The 19172-nt window shown below is 40.7% G+C and overlaps 1 protein-coding gene across 18 annotated transcripts in view; it reads right to left on the bottom strand.

Moving 5' to 3' along the window:
* The window catches only part of pleca (plectin a), a 113686-nt gene that overhangs the window by 31220 nt on the left and 63294 nt on the right, over positions 1–19172 (bottom strand). For 4 of the 18 annotated variants that reach the window (XM_083789379.1, XM_083789384.1, XM_083789383.1 and 1 more), the window contains exons 2-6: positions 9097–9158; positions 5080–5169; positions 3985–4020; positions 2715–2792; positions 2539–2631 (exon numbers count right to left, since the gene is read on the bottom strand). In XM_083789379.1, coding sequence (XP_083645505.1) covers positions 2539–2631; positions 2715–2792; positions 3985–4020; positions 5080–5169; positions 9097–9158 — 359 coding nt within the window. Of the gene's footprint in view, positions 1–2538; positions 2632–2714; positions 2793–3984; positions 4021–5079; positions 5170–6996; positions 7012–9096; positions 9159–11526; positions 11894–18365; positions 18980–19172 lie in introns of those variants that run through there. The other 14 variants (XM_083789378.1, XM_083789381.1, XM_083789391.1 and 11 more) reach the window with 9 other exon arrangements.

Here is a 19172-nt window from a genome sequence, read left to right as displayed (position 1 = left end):
CTATGATGTCTATTTTGTATGTAATCCAATCCACATATTGAGTACATGATCCATTCCATACTGGTTATGATCTGATCCATATCTATCTATATCTATCTATCTCTTTATAATTTGTATGGTCAAATAGTATTTGCAAATAGTTCTTAGTGGTTGCATTAATCTTCTTGTGAGCGCCAGATAGATGGTGTTTTTTGTTTTCTTTTGTCATCAAAGTTTTTTTAATGATTTTCAATAAAGCATACAAAATTCACATGACTTACACAAAAGAAAAAGACAAAAAAAAACAAAAAACAAACAAACACAACTAGCAGTAAAAAAAAAGAAAACCCCTGGACAACACCCCTCCACACTCTGTTGTTGACACTCGTGGTTATATCATATGTAATGTACCAATACAAAATGTTACTACAACAATCCTTTTATATAAATAAAAGTAGTCCCAGATAGGTGGTGTTTAAGTAATGGTGTTGATGCAATGATTCAATACAGTAACAACCTCAGAGCTGAAAAGATTAGAGTGAAACACACCGAACTGAGCAAAACTAAAATGAATTTGCAGATGTTCAAGTCATGAGACATAATTATTTATAAGCCCTCGATAGAACAAGCAGGGGCTTCATTACAAAAGTAACATTATTTCTTTGGTCATGCTGGTGAGTCACAGAAGTGCTAATAATTTCACTTCCAGGCAGGGTGGAGGAGAGAAAATGAGGACAAACACCCTTCTCAGAAGGGCAGAAAGGGGAACCCCATGTGCTGTCCGTGCGTGGGCACCGAGTGACTCACAAGCCCAGTGGAACTGGAAACAGGCCCTCCGCCCTTTAGGACGAAATCTACTTTATTTCTCTACTAAATTGAGAGAAATTCCTGCCTCCTCCCCCTCACAGAGGAGGTCTATATATTATCTCAACCACTCACTTGCACGTCTATAAACTATCAACTAGACCATGGGGAGCTCAAAGGAAATCAGCCTTTGTTTATGATGACTACCATCTGCCACTGCAAGAGTTTACTTTGTTTGGAACAAATAACAGGCACCAGATGATTAAGTACTTCCTCAAGGATGAGGTTTTAACAGTTGAGGTTTTCAACCGGACAGCATGTCAGGAGTCAGGACCATGCAAACAGAAAAGAAGAATTGGAGGGGTTTGTTGAAAGTTCTTGAAACATTTGCCAGACAAAGATAATATTAAATTATTATAATAATGATAACGACAACAAGCATCACAGTCATAGTCATTAGCACACCTATTAGACCTTAGATTCATATAGCACTTTTATGAGCAATGTTAAGGATTAAATCGACCTGTAAATCTACACTGAGCCTGAAGCAAGCAAAGTACTGGAATAAACTTGACTGCTTGTCCCACCCATTTTACTTCCCAACTTTCTTATGGGAATCACTGAGTCATGCAGGACTAGGGCAGGGGACCCGGTTCTGCCTACCACCATTATAGTATCAAATAATTTTCCTTTACTCTCCACATTTTCAAAAGTCACCATCTGGTAAACCAATTCCCAAACATAAACATTCATTTATTTCTTGCTCAAACACACTGTGGGCCCTACTGCATCTTCTGTACGGCGAAAGGCAGCACTAAACATATTGCTATTTTCTAACCGATGCAGTTTTTTACACCCCAATATTTACACCCATGAAGCATCCACGTCGTCTAAATAATCGGTTTAAAATGAGATGAGTTTGTATATCTGCTATTTTTGGTGTGGGAAAGCATCATCAATCAATTAAAGGTATAAAAAATGAGAAATGAGTGTGCACAAAGTAGGCTACTGAAAAAATAAATACTTTTTGTTTAGTTGTATATATTGCATTAATAGTGTGTGGTTGTCACAAAAACCAAGGCACACTGTTTGGGAACCACTGCACTAGACCCCATAGTACAGAGAATGAAAACACACTGTCTCGTTGGTGTGAATTCATGGGAATCAGTAGAGATTGTAGGCTAGTATAGATTAAGTAGTGCCAAATCTTAGATCCAGGTGATATGAAGAACTATTGGACTTGTGCTGTAATAGTTATGTCAACATCAGTGGGTGGGCTGAATTGAGTTTGATTAGCCTAGTCAGAGAGCACAACACTGTGGTTTTCTCTACCCCGACATCACAGAAGTGAATCAATCATGTTCTAATGTAAGTAAACTCAGCAAACCGCACTTGATGAAAACTCAAACCAACCACAATCCCATTACATGAAACAAACAGAAGCATACATGTGCATGATTGATAAACCCTTTGTGAAGAGTTGCAAAGATGGACAACAGACAAGGAAACTTTTCAGGCAGAACCGATGAGTAATGCAGTTTCCCCAGATTTATCAGGAGATGTCTGGAGAGATTTTGACTTTATTATCTGTGGTAAGGAATGTTACTGATCTAGATGGCCTACAAGCGCCAACTGCACTTTATTTTGTTCCTTAGATTTTTTTCCCCCTCAGTTTTTCCATTGTGGATACAGGTATGTCTATATAAAGTCTTGTATTTAATCTATAAATAAACCAATGTAATTGTTATACATTACCTGGAAGTGAAGGATGATGGTCCATATTAGCCCCAAGGTCAGCTTTGGGTTTCCATCTGCAATGTCGTCATTCCTGATGTTGACCAACTTGACCTGTTAAAATATGGAAACTGTAAGTTTAATATTACCTTGTTATAATTGAAAAACTATTGAAACAAGAATCATAAGTTGTGTACCTGTCTATGTTTAAGAAAATCCAGGGCGATCTGTACATTCTGCAGTTTGTGAAAACGCATCCGCCCTTTCTCCCGTGGCTGTAAAGAACAAGAGGACCAGAAACTTAATGAGGAAAAAAACTATTTGGCAATAAATCCTCAGCAATATAGTAAGGCCCTATGATTGAGGACAGGTATGGCAGTGTCTGACTGACACTGTTTGTACTTAGAGAAGTAGACTCATCTTTTAAACAGTTATGGTCTTAAAAACAAAATATAAAACAAATGATTGGAAAAGCTATTTGAGGTTTGACTCAAATTATGATTAGTTGTGAACAGAGCACAATTTAATTTGACAGTCTTTCATTTGGATCTCTCCATATACAGTATGTCACTGAAATGAACTGGAGTTCAGCCATGATGTTTGAGGGTGAAGGCATGGTAATGATACAGCAGCAATAGATTCCTCCAATGATCAGTCACCACTATTGCTTTCTACATAGTCTCTACGATACTGTTACATACAGTACAAAACAATTATTTTCTAACTTTACAACATTTAGCTAGGTAGACCTTATACTTCATGGGTCAAGCCAAATTTCATATGCATCCACCACTGCTACATGAGTCTCTCAAGTGCACTAGAAACTGTTAGTTAACATACAGCACCTGGCTAACCACGTCATGCATTGGAGCCAAGATGTCATAAGCTCTAAGCCAATCGCAAGCTTTACTGTTTTATTAGTAAAACATTTATTGGCTTGCAGCAATGCTACTTAGTCCTTCGCTTTTCAATAGAGTGAATTAACCTACCGGTAATACAGTTCAAACTTGCATACGGTATACTGTATGCTACAGTATAATCTTCATTTTCACATTATAACAATTCTTCTCAAATGCCCACACCACTGCACACACAGACTGCCTCCAATACAATTCTTATACACTCTTGTACTTGTGTACTGTTATTAAATTCCTCATGAAACACTCACTCCACTGTAAAATAGCGTACATAAGACAATCTACGGGTAACATGTCAAATCACAACTCAATATAACCCTCATCTCATTAATTTAAGAACTACTGACCCTGGAGGGCAGATTTGGGATATTTCTGCTCACACCTCAAAAAAACTAAATGGAAGGTGGGGCATGGGGGGCAATGTTGAACACAGATAGAGCGAGGGACAGTAACAGGGGGTGTGACATCATGCACAACCCAGCAGCCACCTGGGGTGGTGACACATGCCACGCCCAAGGAGGCGGCCAGCCACGGTCCAGGCGCCACTCACCAACCGCACGTTCCTCACAAGGTCACGTTCCCTCGGCTACCAAGGCAAGAGCATCGCAAGAGAAGAAGGCGGAGGCAAGAAGGGGGACAGGTCAGGGCAAAAAGGTCAGCAGACAGGAATTAGATAGAAAGGAAAAGGGATCAAACAAGTCAGTGCAGAGAACGGTTACGAGATGAAAGCAAAGAATGGAAATTAGTGTTTTTAAAGGGGGTGTGAGTAATATTGTTTTGTTAAAATGACTTAAATAGCTCCATATTCCGATCATATTCAATCATTGGCTATACAAGTGTTTGCTATGGGGTCTCCCTGTGTCTCCAACTCTTCAGTAAACAGGAAATACATTTTCAGGTTGGGATGTCAATTTGATCCAATCAGTAGAGAGACATCATACAAGAGGATGCAGGATAAACAAGTGATGAAACAAAACCAAAAAGAGCAGACAAAATTGGAACTGGAACACTATCGAATCGAAACTGATACATGATCTTTGTGTGGTTCTCTGTCCTGATAGGACACAATTGGTATCCTGACCTGAAAATGTTATAGCGCTTTTTCTGTTTGCTAAAGAGCTGAAGAGATGAGGAGACCCCATTTACTTAGAAAACCCTCTATAGCAATAATTACTATGATCAGAATATAGAGCTTTAACAAAAACACATCACTTACACTCCCTTTAAGCCTATGGAGTTCATCACCAAATAGGTGTGTTATACCAAAAAAGACCAGTGCTAGGATAAAGAAAAAAAACATTACTGTACTTCAACACGTACTGAACTGTCTTCATATCTCGAAAAGACTCAAATGTGAGGCATGCAGAAGAAAGCAAATGAGTGCCGCTGCCGACGCGTGACCCTTTAGGTTACATATATTAGACATGGTTCAGAGAATACAGCAGTTTTGAGTGTGTTAGGAAAGAACTCACAATGAGTAGGCTGAACAGTAGAATGACCTGGAAAAGCAAATCAAGTGAGGATGGGGGAGATATAGTGTGGGGGATTTGTGGGACAGGGTGGCAGAGGAAGGTGGGTTTACAGCAGAAGCAGAGGTCCTACCATCGGGGAGGTCAGAGGTCCAGCTAGCCACAGACAGACTCACCAGTGTCTCTCCAGAGAGCACCTCCAGCAGGGAGATGAGGTTGTGTCCATCTCGTAGGTCCTCGTACAGGTCTGTGATGTGCCGCTGGGCCTGAGGATGGATTTAGAGAGGATGGTTGAGACAGAGTTCATCTACCTGAATTAAACATTGTTCTTGTATTGCTGCTACCCAGGGCTCCCTTGTAAAAGAGAATCTCAATGGCATTTACCTGTATAAATAAAGCTAGAATAGAAAAAAAGAAAACACTTTCTCATGCAACAATTAGCCGATCTGTAGTATTGTAGATCAGCTTTTTTATTTATTTTTAATTTTTGCCTATAATGACATTCCCAAAATAGAGACGTCACACCAGGTTTAAGATGTTTAAAGGTTGGTTCACATAAGCTGTTTACTTTTATGGACTCAACATTAAGACTTCAACTGTATCACTACCTCTAAAACTGTACATCCTCTTGGATCACAGTGTATTTTGAGGATGCTTTGTTGTAAACGGAAGAGACTGATTTCAAAGTAACTGGAGTAATGACTGAAATTGGATCACAAGTCACAACACAATCTCATGTAACATCAGCAGGTCTTCGTTGTAGCATCGGTTTTGTGTCTATACACGATGTTACATCATTACATGAAGTACTGCACTGTAATATGACACCAATCGCAATCGCATAATTATCCACAGGAAACCAGTGAGTCTTCGGATTAAATTGAGGATTTACCCTAAGCATAAGTCATACTGTGTCAGGCACAGTTCACCTGTTCAGAATAAACACAGGCATCTAAAAGGGAGGGGCCTAAGCCAGTGAGCTATGGTTACTATATGCATTCTACAGAAGCAAATGCCAGGTCAAACATGAGGTTCTGTTCAGACTTGACAATATAAACATTGTTAATCTTTTGCTTGGTTTTGTTTGGTGCACCTGCCATTGCCGAAAGGCACAATGCACCACGCCAAACCGCTTTGTAAAGAACACCTGTTCTTCTGTGTCCACGTACACACACGCTGGTTTGACAGCATGTGCTCGAGGTACAAAATTAATACCACAATACATCAACGTGCCACCATGTTATATCGATGCTATTTTTGTGTAGTGAATGCAGACCCCTGAATGACAGACTAAAAGCAACAGAGAAAAACAGAGAAGATGATTGATTAATGATTCTGTTTTTGATATATTATTATTTTAATTCCCACTTTCTTATTAAACTACACCCATCATAATGATGAATATGATGCATGCTATGGAAATTGTTGATCTGCATAAAGGCTCTAACAAAAAATAGTAGTAATATATGCAGTGTTACTTTAAGTCAGAGAGTGTATGACAATGTACACATTCTTACAATCTCTGACTTTAAAGTCATACCGTATAGCTTTTTCAATTAAACAAAAGTTATTTTTCATGTACATTTTCACTGGTATACTGTACTTTTCACATAAAAAACATTTAACAAACTTTCAAAAAATGTGATTTTTTTTTAACATATTTGTACGTGCCTGCCTCCGACACTCGCAAACACACTTTTCCTGAAATTTATTTATTTATGTATTTTACAGTTACTTTATACCGTTTGTGAAATACAGTCGGTCCTAGGACACTACAGCATTCATTTGTGAGTGGTAAGATTTGTATAGACAAACTTTGAAAGACCGGGACTTAAAATAAATATTACACAGTACGACTTTAACACTGAGGTATAAGCATGTGTTAAAAAGGACTAGTAACAACAGAGATGAACGGTTAAAGCACTCCAGTGTGTGTGTGTGTGTGTGTGTGTGTGTGTGTGTGTGTGTGTGTGTGTGTGTGTGTGTGTGTGTGTGTGTGTGTGTGTGAGAGAGAGAGAGAGAGAGTGAGCAAGAGAGAGACATGCAGAATAGAAGGAATGTGTGTCCACTCAGCACTCAAAGGCAACACCTACCTCTGCTCTCCAGTGCTGATGGAGAAAAGAAGGATGATGGGAGGACAGTAGGAAGGATGGAAAGAGGAAAGCAAAATAAAATGAGTGAAAGTGCATGTGAAGTAAGAGGAAACAGAGAACAGAGAGTTCATTTGGCCCGATAGATGCAGAGATCTAGCTACTCTGAGTCAGGAATATATTCGGCTGAATTTTCCTTTTCCTATAGTATCTCCGACTTTGGTCCTTGTGTCAGAAACCATGTTATTGATGTCCTGAATTCAAGCCAGTGTAATTGGTTTTATTTTCAGCAAGCGACACCATCACAGTACGGGGCATAAATTAACAACTTAAACCCTATACGTAGTTGACCGGAGTACCCCATGGTTGTCCGCTTTTCGCTCCACACTATTTCCGCCAAAAATAGTTAATCTACAAGCTTGCGTTGTGATGTGAGGTTGCACGCGATGCGTTGTGAGCTTGTATATCTGCTATTGTCACTGAATTTTCACCCCCACAATAGGGATGCTAGGGTTGAAGTGCAATAGTGTACAACAGCAGGGGGCACATGGAACAGGCTCTCAGGAATGAAGCATGTGGCCATGTTTCCCAGTTCTTTCCCATGATTCTGCTTGTTATAATCACAGGCAAAAATCTGGAGGCCAGCCAGATACTCTGACCTCCACGCACGCGCACGTCTTCTTCTGGGCCCAGATCAGAGGGACTCCCTCACAAGGGAATAACAATGACAAAAGCCTCTGAGTCACCCAGAGAACATTCACCGCGCCCCCCGCCCCTTTCATGCTTGGCTTACACCAGGAATTCCACACAGTTTAGTGGCCCACACTTCAGTTCTCTGGGGACAAAGATTCATCACCTTGACCATGCTGGCTCAGCAGCAGCAAATAGCAGACAACACACTCCAGGAGGAGACATGTCGTTTGTTCGGTATAAGACCAGACCATTGCCTATAATTCAAGGTCTGCTGCAATAGAATTGAGACTGGAGGGTTTTCTTTTTACAAAAAAAACACAAACAGTCTGGATGCTGTTTTTCATTTAACTTGAATTGAAAGTTGATGAGGTAATTTATGATTGAGATTTCTTCAAAGCTGTTAAACCATGATTGTAAGATTTAGGACGCCATTCAGTAATAAGCATTCTTGGAATGTAATTACATACAGTAACAAGGATGCAGACCATCTGGGGGCAGAATAACTTTGAATTATGACAGGACTGTTGCCGAACACATCTAGATAAACCTGTCAATTCCGAACTTGCGTCAGAGAATCCAATTCTTGAAGTGACAAAACTCTCCAATGGACCCAAATGGAACCATAATCACCACAATTACAGCAAAGATCTCAAAGAGATCACCATAAGATAACATCTTAGCATAAACAGCATAAACCACAGCATGACCAGTGCCTATTATTTTAGCATAAGAAGCATTGTGGGTGAAGGTGGGTTCCTTCTGGCTCTTCCATGGTCTCTATCTGCCCACAGCAATGAGTTCAATAAGCCCGCCTGGCTGTCTGGAAACCAGATGTGGAAACCTGAGCCCTGCCCAGCTCTCCAGCCCGCCCCAGCGATGCTGCAGCCTTTCTGAACCGGATAAAGTGACACCAGGTGTTTCTGACTCATTCTCACGGGGGCATATGGTTAACGGAAATAGCATGTGTGTTTTATTGAGCTGAGAAGAGCAGACTAGTGTAGCTGCTATATTTATTTTATCCAAGTACATTGCAGCTTGCTTCTCTAAGAGATTTCACATTATTTTTATTAGCGTTATGGGGTCCAAGCTGGATTTTGTTCTGCATTTTCTTTTCAGTTAATTGAGATTTAGCACGATAGTTTTTCCGCAACTTCTGTAAATATGTACTACTGCTGTAGATGTTTACCACAGTATATTGTTCACAGAGTCATCCCAGGACATCGTTTTACCATTCAGTTTACCATTGGGCTATTAACTAAGCCACTAATGAGCTGCAGCTTCTTGTTCTATTGGCACCGTAAACTACTAAACTTACATTTTATTACCTGCTTACTGAAAATACTAATTGCTTTTTGCCTGAAGATCAAAATTGTTATTAGTGGGCGGTGTTGTGGTGCGGTGTGGTCATACCTTCACTAAATGCTTGTTCACCCATTTTGTGAAGGTCTTTTTCTGAACCCGGTCCCGTTCATCTGTAAAGGCAGAGAGGGGGGAGGTTATTAGTACAGGTGTATCACTAGCACTAGGCCTACATATTAATTGACACCAAAATACCTCTTACAGAGATACCATACATAAGTGTGCATAAATGTCATTCCAATGGAATACACTGTATGTCAACAAAAGCCACCTATCCAAAATGTATAAAGTTATGAACGTAGGCTTTTTTTTATCCCACGATTTATTTTCACCCAGCGCTACACTTCCTCTGCCACCCTGGGGGGGCAGCGGACTGACCTCAATCATGCTTCCTTCTATGCATGAGGAGTTCAAGCTGCTTCTTTTCACCTGACGGGAGAGTTTTCCCAGCCGGAAGTAGCGAGTGGAAGGAACACGTTATTCTGACATGTTCCTTTCCCCTCCATCAGGCGCCCCGGCTGGCCAGGGAGAGGTAGAGACCAGGATTACTGCATGATTTTTGCGAACATGCAAACTCCACACAGAAAAGCCAAGGCTTGAACCAAGGCTTGAACGTGCATTTCAACAGGTGTATTAAAAGGTGGCAGATACTGTACTATAGAAATCAACTGGTAAACCATTTTAGTACTATTGAAACAACACCTCTAAAAGAACATGTTCCAACTAGCAAAAGCCATAGATTCCACAGTCTGATTAATCCAAGTCAGTGTCTGTCAACGCTTTTTTTTTAATGTTGTAAGAAGCAGATCGGTCACCTTATCACATACCATCATCCACATGTTATGCAATGTTCTTTTTACACAACTTTAAAACCAGGTGGAAACTCGGTTGTCATTAAAGTTCTCACTCCCTGCTGTTTACAGTATTTACAGCACTACCGGGACTGTCATCAGGCTCATCACTGATGATAGGTATCAGTTGTTAAAGCCCATAGCACATAGGTGATGACAATGTTTCCGTAAATTGAACTACTTGATTTCCATTCCATTTCAAACTCTACAGTACATTTTCTTGAAATGCATGCAGCTAACCAGTGAATAACTTGCTAATGATTATGATTTAATGTAAAGCCAATAACCAATATATTGATAGATACAAAGATCTCAAGTGAAATCCGAAGCCTTTCTTACTTTCCCAGGACACAAGCTAGTCAATGCAGGTCTTGTGTAAAAGATACGATAATCATATCAAAGCCAGGCTGAAGCAAAAAGCAACCAAAGAACTCCAGTGCCAACGTGACTCATACTCATGCACTCTTGAATGGCTAAATGACTGTATAACCCCCCCACACACACACACACACACACACACACACACACACTACATTTCAGTATGTTTACACTGATGGACCCACACCTGCAGCTGTAACCTGCTGTATGCCCTCTTTCCTTCAGCATTTACAATGTAAATAAAGGCAGTAACAAAGCAGCAAATTTGCTATACTACAGCATATGCCAATGTGAGTGTTGATTTTATGGCACAATATGTCACAGAGAGAAAATCATGTACACATACAGTAATGTAGGCCTACTTGTACATGTCTAATACAGTGACCCGGATTCTGTAAAAGCAGGAAAGTTGGGATGTGCAATAAAGTATAAGCCTTAAGGCAGCAAAGGTCAGGGGCTACCTGAGAGTTGACATTAACATTCCAAATCTCAAAACACATTCCAGACAAACCATTTCAAACAAGACAACCAAAAGTCAGTAAAATGTTGATTTGTCTCATGCATATTTGTGTTTGTGTTAAATGGGCGGGTGCAGTACGTAGTTCAGACGTCATTGGTCCGACAAATGACCCACCTCATCTCCTAACCGCAAGCACGGGAGCAGACACTACTCAGACAAGCGGATGAATGTCGGACTAATGCCCTGTCAGAAAAGCGTCCACCTCCCAAATGGGCCCCTTATCAAAATGTAGGCTACTATGATAGCTAACCATTGACCTATTTTATACTTGGACTATTTGGAGACAACCAATCTACAATCGACAAGTGTGAGCTTGTAGAAATTCAGATATTTTCACCTATAACACAATATAGGGAGTGGTTAAACGGAGCTAGGAGTAACCATGACAACAAAGGGGTGTGGCTCATTTGAGAGGCAATATATATGATGGACTGACCTCACATCAGAATGTATAGAAGGTACACATTTACAAAAATACACAACTGTCAAATCACAAATCACATAACGAAAAAGATTGACAGAGACCTGCACACCAACATGACCGATTTCAATGCAGAAAAAACTCAAATTGCAACCAAGCAAATGTCCACCAAATAAATGTCATTCAAAGCTCATATATTTCCTATTAGCACATATGTTTCCTATTACAGACTTCACAGAAACAACAAGGGTATGGGGAAGAATACTGTAAAACTGTGGCGTTAGAAACAAAGACTGGAATTAAAACTCTACCTTTTCTGTTGTTAGTGGCCTTAAGCCTGCCCTGGTAGTATGAGTCCTCTATGAAGACTCCGTCACTAGTCACGCTGTCAGAGGAGTAATTTCTGAAGCTGTGGTGCATTGCCATTGCACGGCCAGATCGGTGCCGTTGACTCAATGCAAGAAACAACAAACAGACAACTGTAGACAGTTTGCACGGTTGAACTTCGAAGGGGGTGTGCTGCTAAAAGTAGGAGTGTTCAAGCCCCCAATAAAGTCCCAGCACTTTTTTTCTCCATTCTTCCAGCATTTGCTGTCTCTGACTCTGTCTGTTCTCTTTTTCTTCTTCTTCTTCTTTAGTCTTGCAAAATGCCTGCCTTCAGGCTACAATGTCAGGACCTGTCATTCACAACACTGTGGTCTATGTAGAGAGAGAGGGGGGAGAGTCTGTTCCTCCAGGCGCGGCCCAGCCCAACCCCGTACACCCAAACCCAGCCCATCGCACTCCACCCAGGCCATGCCTTAACAAAGACAACCCTAAACCTCTGCAACAAATCAGTGGAAGAAGTTTGCAAAGACAATGGGGGTGCCACAGCAGAGGAGCACAGTTACATAACTTGGCATACGTGAGCACTCAGGTATTTGCTAAAGTGTTTAGCTTTAAGCATTTAGTTTAGCTTCAATTGCTTAGTTGAATAAGCCAATACAATGAAATATGGAATAATGCGTAAAATTTCAAGTTAAATGTAAAACATTAAAATACTGTGAAACTCACACCTCATTCCAAATTTTAAAGGGATAGTTCAGATTTTTTGAAACTTAAGCTGTATGAAATACTTGCCATTGATATAGTGGTTGCAACTGTATTAATTGATTGCCCGAGTCTCGTGGTGGGAGTTCTGCTCTGGTTTTGGTGAAATATGAAGTAGTTCCGGTCATTTTGTGGGGGGCACAGGGGGCAACGCATTCAAAGTAAATTAATCCACAAAACTAACGTTGTTTGTATTGTTGACCTATTTCTAAAATATTATTGCAACTTTAGTTCATTTTAGACCCCTCTATCACACGGAACTATGTTTTATGTGTCCATATCACTACGCCCAAAAAATAGTTCCATGTGATAGAGGGGTCAAAGTTGAACGAAAGTTGCGCTAATATTTTAGAAATAGGTCAACAATACAAATGACGTTAGTTTTGCCAATAAATTTACTTTTACTGTGTGGCCCTAGCCCCAGTATGTTCCCTCAGCACTACGCTCATTCTGTAGCTCCGAGATGAGGTCACACCCTGGGCCCCTCCCACCGCGGTTCAGAAACGGCGCATGCTTCCACAAGGAACGGTTCTTACCCTTTTCTGCACAATGAATCCAAAAAGTGAAGGGCCACAAACGTTTTACATGAATTCAAACTTAGCCCAGCCGAGAAAATCCAACTTCCAGGGTGTGACCTCATCTCGGAGCTACAGAATGAGCGTAGGGAGAGGGCACATATGGGGCTAGTGTGGCCCCAGTGCCCCCCACAAAATGACCGGAACTACTTAATATTTACCAGAACCAGAGCAGAACTCCCACCACGGGACTCTGGCAATTAATACAGTTGCAACCACTATATTAATGGCAAGTATTTCATACAGCTTGCTGCTTTATTTTTTAACTATCCCTAGAACTATCCCTTTAAACAGTCATCAAAAAAGCAACAGATGAATTGTATACGCAACTTTGTCTTAGAACAAGCTTTAAATCAAGCTTTAAATATGTATCAGCTAAATGACACAAATTTAATATGTAGATATGTTTGTCATTTAGTGGTTTTACCAACTATTGTAATTATTTAATAGCCTGCTTCTGCTCACCTCAGTGTGAACAGAGTGAGTTATCAGTCAAAGTACAAACAAAAACACCATTATTGTGAGTGGTTGGGCATTCCTATTGTCCAGCTTCACCAAAATGGTCCATGCTTAACCACAATGGTCCACCAGTGCCCACTGACCCTAATTGAGCACCACGTGACATGATCAAGGCACCAACTCCAAGTGTGTGGCCAGAGGCAGAGATCGAGGCAGAGAGACACACGCCACACATCACAGCACACTGAATGAATGGCCTGTTCTTTAGCAGAGAAGACCAGGGTAGGAGGCAACGTATACAATGGAAACCAATTCTCACCCACAAATAACATTGTACCACATTACCCAGTACCCTAGGAAGGGTATACATTTTCTGACTCCATCAGAGCACAATTACAGGGCACATTGACTATATATTTTGTTCTTCCATCAGGGCACAATTACAGGGATCTTACAGGGGAGGTTGTTTCCAGTAAGTGAGGGGAGGATACTTTGGGGGATGAACAAGAATCCAAAGCCAACAAGAATGTAACTATTTTGAGATTTTCTAAAAAGAACATTGGTGGGCATTCTTGTCTGAGACAAATGATTTCTTTCAACCATTTGGTTTAGATTTTCTGGAGTTGGAACCGACAAAAGATAAACAAAAGCATCAGGAAGACATGCCAGCAGGCTGCGAAAAATTAGTTTACCCACAATGCAGCGATTGTGTGAATAGGGTATCAAATCCAAGGCAGACTGAGGTGAGCGGTGTGTCTACAGTATGTTCCACACGTAACTCACGCATCAGCCCTTTTTTTGTTTATACAGCATATCACCTCTTCACATCTGTAGTCTGAAAATAATCAAAACAATTAGGCAACATCTGCCATATGCAATACAGACATTGCTCTCAGGGAATACGGGGCGGGGGCTATTTGACTGAGCCATGGTCACAGCCTGGTTCAAGGCCTCTTCAGTACTGTATAGCCTAGCACCTTCATTTATGTGTCACATAGCACCAACATACCTGGGACACCTTTCACCCTTAGCAGCATCCATCTTCTTCTTTCAAAGGAGATATTGACACAAGATCTTGGAGAGGAGAGGGATTCTTTGGATGCCTGCACTGGGCGGTGGCTTGTTGGGACATGAGAAGAAGTTGCTGATAGATACTACACTACCTCTACTCTATAGTTGCCGTATGTCTTTTGAATGTAGCCCTAATCATAATACATGCATTACGACTTACAAAACCATGGCAAAAGCCCCAAGCATAGCCCAAGCCTTCAAAGGGAAAAGCATGGATAAATAACACAAGGAGACCAAAAGCTGCTCAAATGCTCAACAGACTCTATGCTCCTAGCCCTCCCACTTTTATAGCATTTTCTGCATTTTTCATAATTAATTTCATGTGTCTCACATATGTCTTCTGCAATTGTTTTTGTCTATTACAAATATGCATGGTGCATAATTCATTATTAATTCCATGTGTTTCACATATGTTTTCTGTATGTTTTGTCTTTTGCGGAAGTGCACGCATGGTGTCTCTTTGAAAACCAAATAACGTCCTGAAATATGAACTTGATAACCTGATAACAAAACGTTATGTTAAGTGCTACAGTATAATTTGTTTTGCCTTTATAACCCATACTGTATATTATATATATATATATTATATATTAATTAGCATACATTAATTAATCAATCGCCACATTTAAGAGGTAACATTTTTAATAGATTTAACTTGCCACTAAATTTAAATACATTTCATATATAGTCCTGCTGCAACGGAAATTTCCAGATAGCAATTAGGTTTATAGGAATACAAAGTCAATAGAAATATTATGTTTTTTTGCTATTAAAGGCTAATGCCAGATTATATAATAAAAACAACACCATCAGTCACCGTTTTTGTATTATTTTAAGTTAGAACACATTTTGGCCTTTCCCCCAGCATACTGTAATACTGCAGGGATGAGCCATAAGTTGTATAAGAGCACATATCATGTTTTACGATGACAGCTTTGGCATGAAGCTTGTACACCATCAACCCTAAGGGTAAATTTGTACACTCTCAGAGAGTTAAACTAAAAACTAAACACTCAGGATTTTATTGTGTATTCTTTCTGAGCATTCCTACTCGGGTCGGGGCATACCCATCCACCACACAGACAGGGGGAGCCGGCTCCCTGCGATAACCCCACCACCTCACCCACCTATCTGTCTCTGTGCACATGAAAGCACACACTACTGGCCCTTTAGAGGAAAGGAATGTTAATAAACATCTGCAAAAACTTTCTTCATGGCTTATGATCTGATTGATAAGAAAGGAGTAATGGAGTGAATGCAGGATGGTTCAGTGGGCTCATAGAGAAGACATGGAATGGAAGCCCTATAAGGGCATTATGGCAGCAGATCCCAAAGTGCAATAAAGAGGCCATTATAAAAAAATATGATCTACAAAGCTGTGTTGTTTTAGGGTGGTGTGCAACAGTTAATCAAACTAATAAATGTTTGTCAATATAAAAAATAATCAATACTCAATTTTCATTGGGCCTAAAGAAAATATAGATCTGTACAGATCTGAAACAACAGAGCTTCTTAATACGACACACTTAAGAAGCAGGAGTTAAGCTATAAATCTTGTGTCTGCGAGGTCAGATGTAGAGTTGCCGGCTCCATATATGCAGATCTAGCTGATCCAGTCTTCTCCATGTATGGTTATCCAGGGTTTGATGAGGTCAGTGTTGTGATCTTCATAATGGAGATCCAGGTGATGATAGTCAGCTCCACATATGGAGATCCATGTGTTGTACAAACTTGGTTCAATTGCAAGAGTGACTCGTGTCATGGCACCCACACTGGTTATCATGAGACACTATATAGATCCATATATGGACTTTCCCATATATGAGCTTAATATTGATGAGGGTTTGATGAGGTCAGGTCAGATCAAGGGTTTAATGAGGTCAGAACAAGTCAGCTCCATATATGGAGATCTAAGGGTGGGGGCAGTGTTTGGGCCTATTGAGAACTCTAGTTTTCGCCGGGTGCCGGGCGCGGCTGCACTAATAACTTTGGGGCGGGCCCGTCTAGAGTTTGAATGTACAGGTATCAGTCAAAAAGGAGACAACGAAGAGGAAGGACGTAGATGTAGAGTTGCTGGTCGGCTACATATATGCAGATCTAGGTGATGATCCAGTCTTCTCCATGTATGGCTAGCCAGGGTTTGATGAGGTCAGTGTCCAGTGATTGATGAGGTCAGTGTTGTGATCTTCCTATATGGAGACGGCCATATATGGAGTGTGTTCACGAGGCGTGACAGACTGGCGGCCATATATGGTGGTGTGACGTGTCACGAGGCGCCACAGACTTGCAGGTTTTCATAGTAACCTGTGACCTACAGTCACAATAATAATAATAATACTGTTGTACGACATCAAGTATAAAAAAGTGCCTAATCAGACTAATTGTCTCATGAGTTATACATATTTATATAGTTATATTATATATAATATATAGTTATACAAACGTATTGCATTGATTTGTTGATATATAAAACAAATTAATTTAATAATTTGATTAATCAAAAAAGTCAATATTTGCAGCCCTAATTATGATGGGTTCTTCAGCTGTGGTAGTGACAGCCAATAATCCAGGAGGAGAGGATGTTTGTCTCCCTCCTCTGTTGAAATAGGGATACTACTGTACTCCTAATGATTCAGATCTCAATAATATCTCTTTATTTACAATTATTTATCACCAGGCAAATTAAAAATTTGTCTAGAAACTGAAACTAGATAAAATATGTCACTGGTGATGTTCTATGTCACTCTTTCCACCTCCTATAGTCAAGAGTTATTATGACAACTGTGGTCTGTGGATAGTAGTAAGTAGTAGGTCAACAGTGGCCAACAGGGTTTTGGCTCATGGTGTTGGACAGTCACTCTCGATTGCTGTAAAATGAAACGTGAGACTCGTTTCCAGGACAACATACCAAAACACACAGAAGCTGGGAGTCCATTGACGTATTATTTAAACGTGAGTTGTTGTTGGCTAAAGAAAATACTTGCTCTGTCTGGAGCAAAGGGGAATGTTGAGTGGTCCCGTTAGATTTTTATACAGTCCAATGATAACGATAATAACCATGTTGTACATGACTAGAATGGAAGAAGGATGCGATAAGAGATGTGGTTAATGTTTAAGCTGTTGCCTATGAATGAGGGTCACAGTTAGTTGCCTATACTTTTTCAGACAAAGGATTTCTTGCAGCACCATTGATATACAGTATTGAATGTAAAAAATAGGCTGTCCAAACTAAAAAAAATGTTCTGAATCTTAATAGAACAAAGGTATTTGGCCAATATGCATATGAACGCCCATTTCTTGTGTAAACGTTTCTTGATGCACTTAAGACTACTTTGAAAAGACCATGAGTGTTTGCAAGACAAACATTAGGGCTAGGCCTATACTTGTTGATATTGTATTTTGGTGTTATTTTTTATAGCCTACTGATGTTGATGAATTGAATACAAAGGACCACAATGGAAACCAGTCCCCTATGTTTTTGTCTTTTAGCCCAAATGTCTGACTGTATCTCGCACTGTATACATTTCTGTCTAATAAAGTATTCAATCAATCAATCAATCAATCGTCATATAATGATAATCTATATTATGAGACATGGTGAATAAAAAAGTGACGCTCGTCTGTAATTAACTGTACCGTTATCGCTGATGTATACTTGGCCCAGTGGCCGTACGACGGTGTCGACGTTCGAAGAAAGCCAATCAACAAGCGCACAGCAATGCGACTGTGAGCTTGTAGATTTGTTATTTTCGGCGTAATGTTGCATGCCAATCATGCAATGCAAGCATGATCAGCCGATTCAGCCCCCCAGTGCCCACGCACACGCACTCACTGTCACTCACTCACACCCACCCACCCCCAACCCTCCCTCGCAAAAGTTCAGAACTCCTCCTATTACACGGAGACGCATGGACACAGACAGACAGTTGATAATCGGACAGCGCTGCTTATCTTACCTGCGCAACACATGCGGCTGTACAGATGGGATCCCACTTCACCACAACCCATTTCGTGGATGTAATTAGCGCGTCCATAAATAATTTCCCGGTCGAAGGCGCCATACCAAGACGGTGCGATGGCAGTATCTGTGACAAGTTCAGCCATCCTGTTTTGTTTTGTTTTGTTTGCGCGCTGCTGTGCGTAAATACGCACCACCGCTGTGGACACGCTTTAAACCCCCCCACACCCCAAAACGTAGGCTATGTTCAGTATGCTGCCGCCCGCACGCGTTTGTCCTCTGAGTTATGGTTCAGATAAGTGTTTCAGCCCTCAGACAAAAAAAATGAATCCTTTCTCCTCTACCGAAGCCACATGAAGGAGAGAAAAAAGGGTCGTATCGAATTGCAAAGAGTCAAATCTTCCCTTTCCAAAAAGCCCGGCCCACAGTTGTGTTTAATGAAATGCAGGAGTGAGCGCTGTTCTCCTCCATTCTGCCGCGCGCACGCTCAATGCTGCTGCTGTTGGACATGATAACATGGAACAAGAAGACATCCCAGATTAGACCGCCTGCCTCCGTCTGGAGCAAAGTTTTTGTCCGCCTCTACGTTAGCATGGCGGTAATATAGCTAGCTGTGACTTCATTACCAAACATTACATAAGGCACCATGGAATGTTTTAATAGCTTTCAAAACAGAAATGAAGACCGATCTTTTGGCAGGACAGTTCATATAGCCTACCGTATAATATTATTCAAATCACTACCAGACCCCGCCCTCTATACGTTTTGTTCCATAATTCAACTGTAGCCTATTGTGCCCGTGTCT

This window comes from Protomyctophum parallelum (genome assembly GCF_964188405.1).
Source record: "Protomyctophum parallelum genome assembly, chromosome: 1".
Lineage (NCBI taxonomy): Eukaryota > Metazoa > Chordata > Actinopteri > Myctophiformes > Myctophidae > Protomyctophum > Protomyctophum parallelum.
Note: the sequence above shows the minus strand (reverse complement) of the source record. Positions and strands in the feature narration are given on the sequence as shown.